The 16,291-nt window shown below is 40.5% G+C and overlaps 1 protein-coding gene across 1 annotated transcript in view; it reads right to left on the bottom strand.

Moving 5' to 3' along the window:
* Positions 1-16,291, bottom strand: part of MARCHF9 (membrane associated ring-CH-type finger 9) — a 208,564-nt gene that overhangs the window by 47,459 nt on the left and 144,814 nt on the right. Inside the window, exon 3 of the mRNA XM_089692739.1 lies at positions 1,741-1,896. Coding sequence (XP_089548865.1) covers positions 1,741-1,896 — 156 coding nt within the window. The remainder of the gene's footprint in view (positions 1-1,740; positions 1,897-16,291) is intronic.

The raw sequence follows: 16,291 nt of genomic DNA, 5'->3' as shown, positions 1-16,291 counted from the left end.
CATCTAAGGACTGGTAAGCTGCAATATATGACATTTTTCGGTTTAGATATACTTTACGAACATATAACCGTGGTGGTCAACTTTTTTTTATACAGGGGGCTTCAAGCGCGGTTCCTGACATCATTCCACATTTGAGCTACCTACAGCCCCCTTAACCAGTTGCGCTCGCCTACAGTACCACAACTGTGGGCGGACGGCACAGGCAGACTTGATCGCATACATGTAAAAAAAAAAAAAATCCCTGATCACCCTCCCTACAGGGTAGTACAGTGTTACTATGGTGACACTGAACTACTCTCATGAAAGTATGCAAAAAATTTTTAAAAAAGGAAACAATGTTAAAAAAAAAAAATAATATTAAAATCATGTTAAAAAAAAGAATAAAAATATTTATTATTATTATTTTTTTAACATATTGTCACAAGTTAGTATTCTTGATCACCACCACAGCAGTCATTTAATTGCTAGAAGCCAGTTCAAGGAATATTTTTCGTCACTGACTTGAGTAAGCACCTTGGTAAGGGTAACACAGAAAGCTGTCTGTAGGAGCCCAGAAGGGCCCCACAGTAAGTTTTCAGGCTGCAAGTTGGGCACCAGGGATCTAGACTTTTTTTTACAGTAATGTATACCAGCCTTTTTCAACCAGGGTCCCCAGGCACTGTGAGGTGCCTTGAAGTTTCTTCAGAGGTGCCTTGGCAAAATGCCTAAAAATTGGCCAAAAAATTTATACAAGCCAGCAGGTGGATCAAGCCTGCCTTTCAGTTACAAAAAAGCTATAGGTTTTCATTGTGCGCCATTACAACCTTCAGACCACCAGTGTCCTAACAACCAATGACGCCATCAGTTGATATGAAGGATGTCGGTCACCTACACAACATCCTTGTTTGACTCCCATTCCCCACTCTGTCAGTAATGGAGTCAAATCAGCTGAGTAACAGAGAAAAACTGAGGGAGAAAAGAAACATTGGGATACTAGTCAGTACCAGTGTGCAAAAGTGTATTTGCTTTGGACAAATAAATCACCTCTAATATTGGGTGTACTACATGTGTGTGTTTGCTGCATTAGGTAAAACTTTTAGGATAGCTTAGAATAGTTTTTTAAATTTTATCATGGGGTGCCTTGAGACTGTCCATAATTTTAAAAGGTGCCTCAAAATTGTTCATAACTATAAAGGGTGCCTTGACTGCAAAAAGGTTGAGAAACACTGATGTATACTGCTGCTTTTAAAAAGGAACACCCAAGCAGGACTTACCAAGAATTTACATTTGTAAGTGGTTAGATCACATTAAACTGCAAATGGCAACTCATGTTACAAGATCCTTGTCCTGAAAGGTTTAGGTTCCACTCACATACAGGCGATTTAAATCGTGGACGGAATTGACACGATTTTGCCCCCGATTTCAAACACTGTTAAAATGTGAAATCGCACATCAGCGCGTTCAGATACCATTCATTTCAATCGCATCAAAAGCACCTTGCATTTTCAGGTGCCATTGACATGAATGGCACCTGAACACGCTGATGCACGATTTTACATTTTAACAGCGTGTTTTAAACTCACGCAAAGAATTGCAGAGATTCCACCCGCGATTTCAAACGCCTGTCTGTGAACGGAGCCTGACCCTACTGTAAGCCACATACATAGCATATTTAGAGCCTTGCTTGCCTTAGATGAATTGGTAGAAAGATGCCATAAGACAGACCGACAGGATTAATTTGTAGCAGGAGCGGTCTCTTACCTGGAGGGGGTTCTTGGTACTGATAGCAAGGACATGATATTTGAAATAACACAGCTCACAGCTCCAGGATCCCCGCTCACTAATCCATCGTATTAGGCAAGGTTGATGTGTGCAGCGCACGGATCCATCACAGCGACATGGACTCAGCAGTTCTCCCTAGAAGAGAAAGAAAAAACATCAAGATTCTGTAGCACACTGATGCATAGAAATGTTAAGTCGTGTGCTATTTGTCCTCCTTACATAGACATTTGTTGTGCTACTCAGAATGGACATTGAAAGGATATGCAACTCAGAAGTGGAACCACGCTGGCTTCAACCCCCCACTTCCTATTCATCTCCAACCATTCCTTACAACTCTTTGGTAAGATGATTTCAGTAACATCAAACGTCTCCACTAACCTTGGGTCACCAGCACTCCTGTTCCGGATTTTTAATATATTGTATTCTATTACTGTAGTATGTGAAAATGAAGAAAACAGAAAGACTGTCTTGAGGGGAAATAAAAAAAAAATTGCAGCAAACTGTTATATCTCTGGTGACCTAGGGGTTAGAGAAGGATTTTGCTGTCTACATGAAAAACATACCCACAAATATAAAAATTCAAAAGATAGAGAAACGTTTAAATGCACGTTCACATGATGTCAAATAATAGAGGTGCACAATAACCTCATGTTGGCTGTACTTTCCTGCAGCAATGACAGCCAGATAACAAGATGCTAACAAGCGGCTGCAGTAATTGATTTGCTACAGCTCAATGGCAAACTCCGATGATACAAAAATATGTCAAAGGCACAGACTGATACCTCCCGCTTGTATTATTTCTGTAATACAAGGACATCAGGAATGTCTTCCAGTAACTTCTACGGCTTGATCAGTAATGTAGTTAATGAAGTATGTCAGGTCAGGATTTACAAATACGTAGAGTGTTTTTTGATATGGACAATAGTTAAACTTCAACCAATCAGCTAAGAAATACATATTTAGGCGTACATCCAACTGAGGCAAAGCACATACTCCCACCATGTCAGCAGTTATGTGGACTATTTACAATGAAAGTGATATTAAAGTACATTTTTGCATAAATCAGATACTAATAACATAACTTAATTTCATTTGCTAATTTTTTTTTTTTTACAAATGTCCTCCTCTGTGTTTCCTTTAGAAACTGCAAGTGCCATCACACTCCCATTATATTTCTGCCATGTGCTACTGGGACCTATGGAGTCCCATATGAGACTCCCCTATGTGCGTGCTCCCATATGAAACTGCAACTGTTTGTGCAGCTCAAAACAATGAAAATAGTACCGCTCAAATGCCCCATCCAAACCTGTGTCAGTTGGAACATCATGTGGAAAGACTGGTGCAAGACAATCAACTTTTCAGGCTTCAGTAGACTTCGACAAAATGGTGGCTTTCTGTACACAGACACCAACTCAATGTTGCATAAATGTAATGAGATGGGTACAAGATGGCTTTAGCTCCTGTTCTCCACCTGTAGAGAACTCCTCAGATGCGTTTTGCCCTTTTTGGGGCTTAATCGTAGAGGCCGCTGTTCTGAGCAGAACACACATAGGCAGTGCAAGAGAGACATAGTGTTGAGAGAGTCATGCCTCTTCCTCCACAGTGTTGACTCACAGCTGCTCTGTGTCCCTCTAGGGCAGTCTAGGCTCTCAGAAAAAGGTTACGGTCTAAGTGTAGCTAAGAACACAAAAATCAGCACAAGGAACATAGCATACAGTCAGTTGGATGTGGGTCTTGTGCTGATTCCTCTGATGTTATTAGAAATCATACCTACTGTAAGTCATGTCCCTTGTGCTGTTTTTTTTTCTTAATTATTTCTTAATTACATTTTAGCTGTACTTAGGCTTTAGGGATGCCTATTAGTCTAGCAAGGTTTGCCAAACTATTTGCAATCAATCATTCCACTGTAAAGAAACAAATCTACTAGTAGTGTACATTTCAATACTGCTAATTTGTAGCAGACTGGCTGGCCCAGGAGATGACAATTTGATGCTAAAGGAAGTCTCCAATTCTACTGTTAAAAAATACGTTTCTCAGAACCCATAAGCATTCATTTGAATCTCAATGAAACATTCAAGTACAGTATATCACCTTTATCTGTAGGCACTGTTTGATGATCTAATGTTTGCCTGTTCACAATGTTTAGGAAGTTACCAGTTTCTATGGGTCGTACTTACTTTTTCACAGTATACACATTTCAGAGGGGTACCAAGCAGTTTTTATGAGGTCATCATGGCAGCACTTCCCTTATTGTGAGGATGCGTAACACAGACTCCAAAGACTTCTAATGACAGATGGATAAATACCCCATCGCTTAGGACAAATTTGCAATTACACACTCTGCAATTTCCAGCGGCTGGAATTGACAGATGTGTGCAAAAAGCTGTGGCTGTTGAGCCCATACAATGCACTGACAGGCTGTTGGCGGCCGCAGCTATTCGTACAGCCAGCAATTACCTACGGTAATCATGGCTGGAATCACTTTGTGCGTCACGAATAGTTACAGCTAGTGACAGCCTGTCATTGCATTGTATGGGCTCAGTGGCCGCAGCTACACACATATCTGTCAATTCCAGGCACTGGAATCCGCAAATTCTTGCCACTGGAAATTGCAGTGTATGCAATCGTCTACACAAATGGACTCTTATGCTGTGTTCTAACTTAGTTTGTCAGTGACAATTTTAGACAAAAATGACTTGATACTATACATGATATTTAGATAATATAGCTGATTATATTGTACTGTTGTACTACGAATCGTGATATCAATGCCCTGAGACTAAGCAATACATGCTCTCCATTTGGCATAGAGTACAATTGGTATACATTGCAATATCCTATTTAATGCTGTAGCAATTGCTCTGGAACAGTATGATAACTAATCTATATTGATTTTTATTTATAAATATCAATTTCTAATGACAATGTGCAATATATGTTACTTGGTGCTTCTGACGGGACTGTCTCTAAAAATCTATATACTTGCTTATATGCAATATTCTTTTGTGCGGCCACTTCTGCACTGACATGTCCTCATAAAGTATGCACTGGTCCATGGAAAACAGGCATATGACATGATGATAATGGACTATGCTATAGCTGCATCTCATTAAATTTTAATTCTTGTTTATTTATTTATTTAATTTAGTGAGTTGTATAGCAATAATGAGAAGCTGCATTTGAGAATTATTTTCCATTGATTATGTGAACCTTAAAGTACACCTGCCAGTAACAACTAACCAAAATGACTACAGTGATAAATGCAGACATGTTGCAGTACCTTCTCATACTTTTTGATGTCCTCTCAACAGTTCCATCAGCACTGAATCTCAGGAAACAGTAATATGCAGATATTGACACTTCCCAGCAGGGTGAAGACCTGGCCTGTCCCTGTTCACCTCCGCCATCATCCTATTGGCTCATCATTATAACAGGTACCTGTGCGAGCTAATGGGTAGTTGCAGGTGTCAGTAGGAATGGGTTAGATCCTGACTCTGCTAGAAAATTCCAAATTTGCATAACACAGCAATCCGGTCTCTGGAAGAGACAGCAAAAGTAGCAGTACCTGCGTCTTAATGATAATGTTTATTACCTGTTACTGACAGCTGTACTTTAAAAAACAATGTGTCTTGGTTTATCCAATTTATTTGTATTAACTATAATTTCAAACCCCTTTAGGGCTCATTCATACCATTGTGCAGAAACATCAGGTTTTCCTGCACGCATTCTGCAAGAGCACAACAAAATCAATTGTTCTCTATGTGCCCTGTTCACATCACAACAATAGTATCATGTGCAGATATTTTCTGCGCAGGAATCTGCAACGTGTATAAAATGCATTGAAGTTGATGCAAACTGGTAGAGTTTCCATCAGTTTTCTTTGCATGTATGGTGTGAACAAGGCCTTATTTGATTTACTTTTGCAGTGATATTCATCCTTTGTTCATCTGTTTTTTGCAGGGGTCTACAAACTTTCACAACAAAGGGCCAGTTTTCTGCCCTCCAAACTTTAGGGGGGACAGAATGTGGCCAGTGGGAGTAGAAAATGCTCCAGTATTAAAGAGAGTAAACAATGTCATAGTCTTGGTGGTCAGTGGGAGTAAAAAAATGACATCATTGGCGTCAGTGTTAGGAATAGTGACCCATAGTTGGTGTCCGTTGGAGAATTAGTTCCCCATCTCTGGTATCAGTGGAAAGAATAGTACCCCATTGTTGGTGTCAGTGAAAGGAATAGTGTCTCATATCAGTGGAAGAAATAGTGACCCAAGGACCGGATAAAGGCAAGAAAAGGGCCCCATCTGGCCCATGGGCCATATAGTTTGGAGACCCCTGGTTTTTGGTATTTATATTTATTTAGCCTAACCTGCTTTTTGTGCAGTCAAAACACACAACAGAAGTTCTATAACCATAACATACACTTCATTTCATAACATCAACATTATAATAACAATACAAACCATAGTAATTATTGACGTGAGTTCTGCCTGTCTGTAACCATCTCCTTCCACAACCTTCTGGATTTCCTGTAAGTGTTGGAGCATCTGTTTACTTTCAATTTCTAAGGACTACATATCCCGTGGCAGCTTTTATCAACCAGGGTGCCCAGGCACCCTGGGGTACCTTAAGGTTTCTTCAGGGGTGCCTTGGGAAAATGTCTAAAAATTTACCAAAACCTGTATACAAGCCAGCGGGTGGAACAAGCCTGCTTTTTAGTTACACAAAGCTACAGGTTTTCAATGTGCACCATTATGACCTTCTAGCCGCTGGCGTTCTGACAACCAATTACAACATCAGTTGATAAGGAGAATGTCGGTTGTCTGCACATCATCTTTATTTGACCTCCCCCCGCCCTTCTCCATCAGTGCTGGGGACACATTAACTCAGTGATGGAGAAAAACTGAGGGAGAAGAGAAACACTGAAATACTAGGTAGTACCAGTGTGCAAAAGTGTATTTCCTTTGGAAGAATAACTCGCCTCTAATGTTGGGTGTCCTACATGTGGATGTTGCTTTGTTATATAAAACTATCAGAATAGTTTTTCACACTTTAGAATGGGGTGCCTCAAGACTGTCCAAAATTTTAAAGGGTGCCTCGGGACTGTCCATAATTTAGGTTGCCTTGAAATTGTCCATAATTTTAACCGCTTCCATACAGGACACTTTTACCCCCTCCTGCCCAGGCCAATTTTCAGGTTTCAGCACTCTCACACTTTGAATGACAATTGCGTGGTCATACAACACTGTACCCAAACGAAAATGTTATCATTTTCTTCACACAACTAGAGCTTTCTTTTGGTGGTATTTAATCACCACTGGGGTTTTTATTTTTTGCTAAATTAACAAAACAAGACCGAAAATTTTGAAAAAAAAAAAAACCTGTTTTGCTTTGTTTCTGTTATAAAAGTTTGCAAATAAATAATTGTTTTTCATAAATTTAGGCCAAGATGTATTCTGCTACATTTCTTTGGTGAAAATAACCCACATCAGTATTTATTATTTAGTCTGTAGGAAAGTTATAGAGTTCACAAACTATGGTATATATCTGAAAATTGATCGATCCTGAAGTACTGACAGTCAATCATCTAATACCTTGAGGTCCAAGAATGTCAGAACAGTACAGATATCCCCCAAATGACCCCTTTTTGCAAAGTAGACAGTCCGACGTACTTTATAACAGGCATGGTGAGTTTTTTAAAGTTGTAACTTTTTTGTCATAATTTTTCGGAAAATGAAGAAATTAAAAAAATGATTTTCACAATTTTTTTTTTACATACTGTCACCAGTGCAGTACAGCGTAATCATATAACTTGCATGGCGGTGATCAGAGACACTGACTGGTGACAGTATGAAAAAAAATTGCTAATTTTTCAAAAATTTTTCTTAATTTTTTTTATTTTTAATTACATTTTCTCTTTTTTTAAGATTTTTTTTCATATTTCACTATAACCAAAGTAGTATAATGTTACCATAGCAACATTGTACTACTTTAGGGAAGTGATCACTATTTTTTTTTTTTTTTTTACACAATTTGCTTATAGCAAAGAAATCCTTTACTATAAGCAAACATTTACCTGAATGAAATTGATTAATTCAGGGTTTTTTTTTTGTGATTAGCTGTGATTTGGCCATGGCCAATCACATGACACAGCTGGGCTGTGATTGGCTCAGCTTGTGCATGTGATCGCTGTGACCATTCACAGCTAGACACACTTGTATACGATGGATGGCATGAAAGGAAGCCATCCATTGTATACAACTGTCATGTGACCTGCTGTGATTGGTCACAGCAGGTCACATGGTACTGGCAACGGGGCTGGTACACAGATCTGACATCAGCCATGTCCGAGGTACATGCCCTGTGACAGATCGTGCTGCAGTGTGGCCCTGCGGACATGCGCAATGCGCTCTCCGAAAAGGACGCCGCATGGCGTCCACCTGGAGGGACGAGGTGTTGGCCCAGTTGCCATCTGGCTATAGGCCGGGTGGCAACTGGTTAAAAGGTGCCTTGACTGAAAAAAGGTCGAGAAACACTGTCCCGTGGCACCCTGCTGCCTGCAAGCAGTGATTCCTGTACTGACTCTGCCGCCTGAAACTCCTCCTCTCAGCACCTCTGTAGATCAGAAGGCAGGCTCTGTGAAATGTGTGACATAGCAGTGCCTACTCACAGGGTACAGTAAACATGTGTTACAGAATTCAAGGAAGTAAAATGTGTAGGGATCTTCACAAAATACGTTTAGGAACTTCAGATTATTAGGATTAGGCTAGAAATAATGAAATACAATCTGGGAATGAATACATTATTTTACATTTTGATCACAGATACATTTCAACAACTGGTAACAAGGTACTGCAAAGAACATTGAGTTTTGGTGCAAAGGAACTGCTACTTGTGGTTTCTAAGGTGGGGCTAAGGCAGCACAAGCAAAATTAGGAATAAGGTGTGTGCCCACTTGTTCCCGACCCCTAGCCTTATGTTAACCCTGAAGAAGCCCCTAGCACTTTACACCAGCAGCTGTGCTAGAACACAGCTGCGGGTGTGCGATTGGATGACTGCAGTGGTGATCGTAGAGCATCGCATTGTGTACTTTTTTTTAAAATGTACTTTACTGAAATGTCACACAGTAATGACTCATTAAGTGCTATTGGCCACAGTGCAGGGTGCGTTGGTGGATTGCCTCACACACTAAAAAAAAAATGCGTGCTGTACTATTCTTCACACACAAACTGCAACACGGTGGTGTAAACTGGCCAGGTAGGAGACGAGGCTTTTTACCCTGGCTTGTGGTTAGACTGCACTGGAACAGCCACCCTATGCAATCTTATAGTGCATGGGGTGAATAGGCTCTTATACTTTACCTAATCCTGAAAATGAGCTCTAGGCTTTAAGGTGACACTAAAGCTTCATTTTATTTTTTTTGTCATACGATGATTTTGCACAAAGTAGCCCTGATCCTCTTCTTCTCAGGCTGCCGTCGAGGTACTCCCCCTCAAGCAGTGCCCCCAGGGAAAGCTGATCACCCAGGGGGCACTGCTGCATGCTCGTCCATGAACTGCTGCTCTATAAGACACAGAGCCGTGGCTTGCCACCCCCGCTCTCCTCATTGGCTCATTGGTTGTGATTGATGTCTCTGTCAATGAGGAGGAAAAGTCCCCAGACAGCAGAGGTTGTCGAGAACGTCGCTGGATCGAAGGGGGCTCAAGTAAGGATCGGGGGGGGGGGGCGCTGCACACAGAACATTTTTTTCCTTTATGCATAGAATACACAAAGGTAAAAAACCTTGAGCTTTCCTGCCCTGAGGTCTACCAGTGCCTAGAACATGGCGCTGAAAAACACTAATTTGCAAAGAGCAATGATGATCTAAGATGTGCAGTAACCCATAGCAACTGATTAGATTTCAGTTTTGTTTTTATGGGTAATTGTGTTGTTACTTGATATTAATAAGCCTGACTACCTAAAATTGCTATTGCCTAATAAGGGAACATGGATTTATATTATATACTAGCTAGGCCAATGAAAGATGAAGTCTGATTGGACAATAAAGTATAAAGCATTTTACTGTATTAACCAAGCTCACAAATTATTATTATTATTATTATACAGGATTTATATAGCGCCAACAGTTTGCGCAGCACTTTACAATATAAGGGAGACAGTACAATTACAATACATTTCAGTACAGAAGGAATAGGAGGGCCCTGCTCGTGGAGCTTACAATCTAAAGGAAGAATGAGGTGATACAAAAGGTGATAGCTGCGGGGGATGATCTGGCGGAGGTGATTCAAGTACAGTTCTTAGGTGGAGGTGGGGTAGGCTTCCCTGAAGAAGTGAGTTTTCAAAGATCGCCTAAAGGCACACAGGGTGGGGGCTGACCGGACATGCTGTAGTAGGGAGTTCCAGAGGATGGGAGAGGTTCTGGAGAAGTCCTGGAGGCGAGTGTGGGAGGAGGTGATGAGGGAGCTAGAGAGGAGGATATCATGGGAGGAGCAGAGTGGGCGATTTGGGCAGTATCTGTGGATGAGGTCGGTGATGTAGCTAGGGGCAGTGTTGTGGATGGCTTTGTAAGCTGTGGTTAGTATTTTGAATTTTATACGTGGGGTAAGTGGAAGCCAGTGAAGGGATTGGCAGAGAGGGGGAGCAGCCCCTGATCGGTTGGTAAGGTGTATGAGTCTAGCAGCAGCATTCATAATAGACTGAAGGGGGGGTAGCCTGTGCAACAGTAGACCAGTGAGGAGGGAGTTGCAGTAATCGAGGCGGGATATAACCAAGGTGTGGATGAGTTGTTTTGTGGTGTCATTAGTCAGGAAGGGGCAGATTTTGGAAATGTTCCGGAGGTTGAGGCGGCAGGATTTAGCTAGTGAGTGGATGTGGCGCCCAAAGGAGAGGTCAGAGTCTAGGATTACACCGAGCACCCTGGCATGAGGGGAAGGACCAATGGTTGTGCTGTTGATCTTAATGGTAAAGTCATGAGTGGGGGATCGGGGGAGGAGGAAATATTACAAGCTCAGTTTTTGAAAGATTGAGTTTAAGGTAGTGATGTGACATCCATGCTGATATGTCGCTTAGTAGATTTGTGATACATGAGGAGATTGAGGGGGTGAGCTGGGGAGTGGAGAGATAGATCTGGGTGTCATCAGCATAAAGGTGGTATTGGAAGCCATGGGAGGTTATCAGTTGGCCCAGAGAGGAGGTATAGAGAGAGAAAAGGAGGGGCCCAAGAACAAAACCTTGGGGTACCCCAACAGAAAGGGGAAGAGGAGCGGAGGAGGAGGAGTTGTATGTGACACTGAAAGTGCGCTGAGAAAGGTAAGAGGAGAACCAGGAGAGAGCAGAGTCACGGAGACCGATGGAGTGGAATTTACTGAGGAGCGGGTGGTCGACTGTGTCAAAGGCAGCGGAAAGGTCAAGGAGTATGAGTATGGAGTAATGGCTGTTGGTTTTAGCAGTTAGTAGGTCATTAGTGAGTTTTAGTAGGGCAAATCTCAGGTATCTCAAATAAAACATATTGCCTTCAGCCAGCAGACTATGTCTAAGCTATAAGAGCTCTTTCATACTGGTGGCAATGCTTACCACTGTCTGATCAGCAATCCATGATATATCGCTTTTCAGAGGATGGTATAGTAGAGACTGGCAGGCATTCATGAGGCACTACTGCCATTTCCTGATACCTGTTTATTTTTTTTAACTTTTTTTTTTTAATTGTTGAAGTTTGCAGGACTGTGCCACAACTGCAAGAGCATTTACCTTCAAGCCTGTTTTGCAGCTATGGCCACTACTGTCTGGCGTACACAGCCCCATATTTACCTTGGAACCCTTCAAGCAAAACCTAAATCCTTGTGACTTATGTTCTCCTTCCTTACAAGAAAAACACCAGAGGGACACTTCCTCACATGTGTGCCATTTTCAAACATCATCTGCATTCAGAGGAGCTGGTGATGAGCAGTGTCAGCAATGACAGGCAGATCTCTCACAGCTTGTCATTTTGGTGACATAGTTGGTTTATGGACAGTCTGCTTGCATGTCTTCATTGTGCTAGTCAGTTTAAGCCATATGTCTTCAGCAGGGAATTAAGGAGAATAAAGGATATACAGTTGTGTTCAAAATAATAGCAGTGTATTGAAAAAAAGTGAATAAAGCTCAAAATCCTTCTAATAGCTTTTATTTCCATACACACAAATGCATTGGGAACACTGCACATTCTATTCCAAATCAAAACATTAAGAAAAATATATCAAATTTGTGTTGTTCCTCTACAGAAATTGAAGAAAAGTGAATATTAGACTGTTCAAAAAAATAGCAGTGTTTGTATTCTTCTTTACAAACTCAAACATTTACTATATAAACTGAAAAATGTTTGAAGATTTTGCTTTCCTTTGAATCGCTTAATTAATATTTAGTTGTATAAGCACTGTTTCTGAGAACTGCTGTACATCTGTGTTGCATGGAGTCAATCAACTTCTGGCACCTGTGAACAGGTATTCCAGCCCAGGATGATTGGACTACATTCCACAGTTCTTCTCTATTTCTTGGTTTTGCCTCAGAAACTGCATTTTTGATGTCACCCCACAAGTTTTCTATTGGATTAAGATCCGGGGATTGGGCTGGCCACTCCATAACGTCAGTCTTGTTGGTCTGGAACCAAGATGTTGCACGTTTACTGGTGTGTTTGGGGTTGTTGTGTTGTTGGAACACCCATTTCAAGGGCATTTCCTCTTCAGCATAAGGCAGCATGACCTCTTCAAGTATTCTGATGTATTCAAACTGATCCATGATCCCTGATATGCGATAAATGGGCCCAACACCGTAGTATGAGAAACATCCCCATATCATGATGCTTGCGCAACCATTCTTCACCATTCTTCCACCTAAAAAGCTATACTTTTACATATTCTGTCAACCCATCCCTCGCAGTTTTTACCGTTTGGTATTAACTGACACTCCCTTTTAGATTGTAAGCACGAGCAGGGCTCTCTGAACCCTCTTATATGGAATTGTATTGTAGCGCTACTGTCTTCCTTCAGTTTTTAAAGTGATGCACAACCACTTGGCACTATATAAATCCTCTATTACAGTAATAAAATACATTTTCAGAATCTTCCAGAAGATATGTGGAATAAAGTTACAATATTCTTGTGGACAAGACAATGGGCTGTTGCTTTTGGACCTACAAAGAGACCCCGTGCAAATCTAGTTGCTAAGACATCAAGTTAATCAACATAAAAAAACTGCACAACTGCCTGTTGTGCAACAAATGTAACCTCCAGGTCACCTGATGACCTCAGATGTAGATGAACATCAATAGATGATGTGATTTATTGTCATGGCAAATCAATCTTGAAAAACTTGTTGTAGGTTTAGGATGATGTAACACATTACACCATGGTCAGGCCTAAAAAAAACAGATACATGAATCACTACCAATGATAAAAGTATTGATTCTGTTTAACATCTCTTCCAGTTCCAGAAAACAGCATTTAGACATGGCCACCATTTCACTGTGAATGAAGTCATGATTTCACAGTACATGACCTATATGATGCAGCCATTTGGTCTGGGTACAAAACATGATCTTTACAATCTGCCCACGTAATAATAGAATGAGGATCTGTACAGGTACATTTCCATCAATGAAGAATACAGCAGCCATCAGAGAAAATCATTGACATGTCTACTGTTGTTTAGGTAGAACAAAGTAGAGTACAGCTACTTAATACTCTGATTTCTCCCAAAGAAAAGTAATTTGGAAAATCCTGGAAATCACATTGAAGGAAAAATCCAGTTTATACTATGTTGTCTTTAAACAGTACAGCAGTGACAGAACTGCCACTTTGCAGTGCACGTGTTGTTAAGCAAATAAAGCTGTAACAGATACAAGAATCAATTGCACACCAGAGACCCATAGGTAAAGTCATCTTCTCTATCTATCAACATGAGTCCTTCTACAGCAATAAAAATCACACACTACAAAAATCACACTGATTTATGCAGATCAAGGAAAACATACCATGATGATTAGTGAAGATTTTGTGGGGATAAAGGCAGGAAAAATCTTATCAGCTTGAGCTGCTTACCAACTCTTGTGCAGGAAGAATGTAAACACTAGAAGGGAGTTCAGCTACAGCAAGGATGTACAGTAGCAGTGTACGTCTAGCCATAGATGGGTCGAAGTCTTCCAGAAAAAGATGGAAGACAGGACATATACCCATTTTCTACAGGACCCACCAAAGTGAATCTTGTGTTTTGCCCTGAAGCTGCACATGCATGGTTATTGCCTCTTGGGGTTTTTCTAAAATGACCTGAACCTCACAAGGGTATAACATTAGGTCATTGGATCATGGAGCAATTTGTCGGTTTACAGCCAGCTTAAGTTATATTCAAGTTAGAAATCTCATATTATAGGGTATATCAAGAGTATCCAAAGTGGACAGAATACATCTACATGCAAAGTAGAAAAGATCTATCAAGAACTCTGGGCATGAGGACAGTAGGAATGGTCCACTGCTGGAAATGGGGAAGCGCCATTTTCTAGAGGATCAAAGGATCGGGTGAGTATAAGCTCTGTAGGGAAGCTTTTTTTTCTGGAGTTCTGCTTTAAGCCCAAAACCTTAAGCGTTAAGCCAGCAATATGTATACAGCAATACATATTATATAGTAATTCAACTTTTGCAAGTGATGCAAACAGTTCCAGCCTTACTAGTGACCATCTGGCCATGTTCTGTAGGTATCACTTACTGAGCATAAACAAGAACTTGTGAGCCTCAGAAGTAAGTGTTAGCTTGCACAGAGATTTTCAAACATCTCTGCAGTCACTCATTAATGGTAGACTACTTTTCACTAGAAAAAGGAATGACACTATCACAGTACATGTCCTACATCCAAACCTTGGCTGAGGTCAAGGAGAATACCTGAATAAAGGGTAGATTTCTCACTGCCATTAGTTATTGTTAGGTCATTCGATTGTATTTGTGCGTGACCTTCTGCTTTGAGTGAATATAGTTTTTCACAACATGGGAATAGATGTGTTATATGCTGAACACATCTCTGAACATATATGGATGAACTTTAACTGATGCACCTGTTCTCATACATGAGTGTGCTTTGTGACTAAAAAAGAGCACAGCAAGGACAAGTCACCAAGCTATTGAATCGAAATGCACAATTCTCTGCAGTATCCCAAAATAACACAAGCAGATCTACTTATCTGATTGTTAATTAACACATATACTAACTAAATTAGATAAGCACTTATTCCATTACAGTTCAGTAATTAGTATCAAAACAGAAACATTGGAAGTCTCAAATTAACACTGACTTACTTGCTAAGAAAACACCTCTTTATATATTTATCTCTTTCATAGTTGTCCCAGAAAGATTTAGAATAACAAAAAAAACAGGGCCACACAGAATTCTGGAAGTCATAAGTGTTACAAATGGCAATGAATGAAAACAGCTTGGTGTTGTGTGGATGCATCTAAAGCTAGCCATACCCATATAGATTCTGTATGTTCAGACTATGGGCTTAACAAATATCCTCCATTCGTGCTATCGACGAATCTCCCCCTGTGGGCTTTTGCAGCTGTGCCAAATGTTGGAATACCTGAACAATACATGCATCTGACTGGTTGCCAGTGCTGTTTGGCTAAGAATTTTCTCTCCTCTGAGAAAGTCAATTGAAAAATAAACTTTTGATGATCCAGGATTTGCCAACAGGACCACCCATGGAGCAAATTTTGGATGATTCAGTATGAATCAGCTGAAATTTGATGGGCGTATAGCCAGTATGAAGTTGTTTACACACTTTCAGGTTTTTTTGTTGATACAGCGATCTCCCCCCTCCCAAGTCAGAATACATTAATCAGTGCTTGTAGCCATTAGCTGCAAACACTTATCGAATGCTGGTTTTCCAGCAATCCCGTTGACAGGAGCCAGTCCTTAGACCAGCTTCTTTAGGACAGACAGCTGTACACAAGGACCAAAACTGGGCCAGTTCATGCTGAACCACTTAATCTCGTGTGTACCGAATGTAAGAACACAGCATAGTTTAAACTGAGCCAGACACGTATGATGTGTAATTCCAATTAATGTGGAAGGCTTGTCAAACATACAGTTGTGTTCAAATTAATAGCAGTGTGTTGAAAAAAGTGAATAAAGCTCAAAATCCTTCTAATAGCTTTTATTTCCATACACACAAATGCATTGGGAACACTACACATTCTATTCCAAATCAAAACATGAAGAAAAATATATCAAATATGTGTTGTTCTTCTAAAAGAATTGAAGAAAAGTGAATATTAGACTGTTCAAAAAAAATAGCAGTGTTTGTATTCTTCTTTACAAGCTCAAACATTCACTATATAAACTGAAAATTGTTTGAAGATGTTGCTTTCCTTTGAATCACTTAATTAATATTTAGTTGTATAAGCACTGTTTCTGAGAACTGCTGTACATCTGTGTTGCATGGAGTCAACCAACTTCTGGCACCTGTGAACAGGTATTCCAGCCCAGGATGATTGGACTACATTCCACAGTTCTT

Source organism: Staurois parvus, unplaced genomic scaffold (assembly GCF_062004578.1).
Source record: "Staurois parvus isolate SC_StPar_1 unplaced genomic scaffold, SC_StPar_1.0 ptg000023l, whole genome shotgun sequence".
Lineage (NCBI taxonomy): Eukaryota > Metazoa > Chordata > Amphibia > Anura > Ranidae > Staurois > Staurois parvus.
The sequence above is the reverse complement of the archived record's forward strand: the minus strand, read 5'-3'. Positions and strand labels throughout refer to the sequence as shown.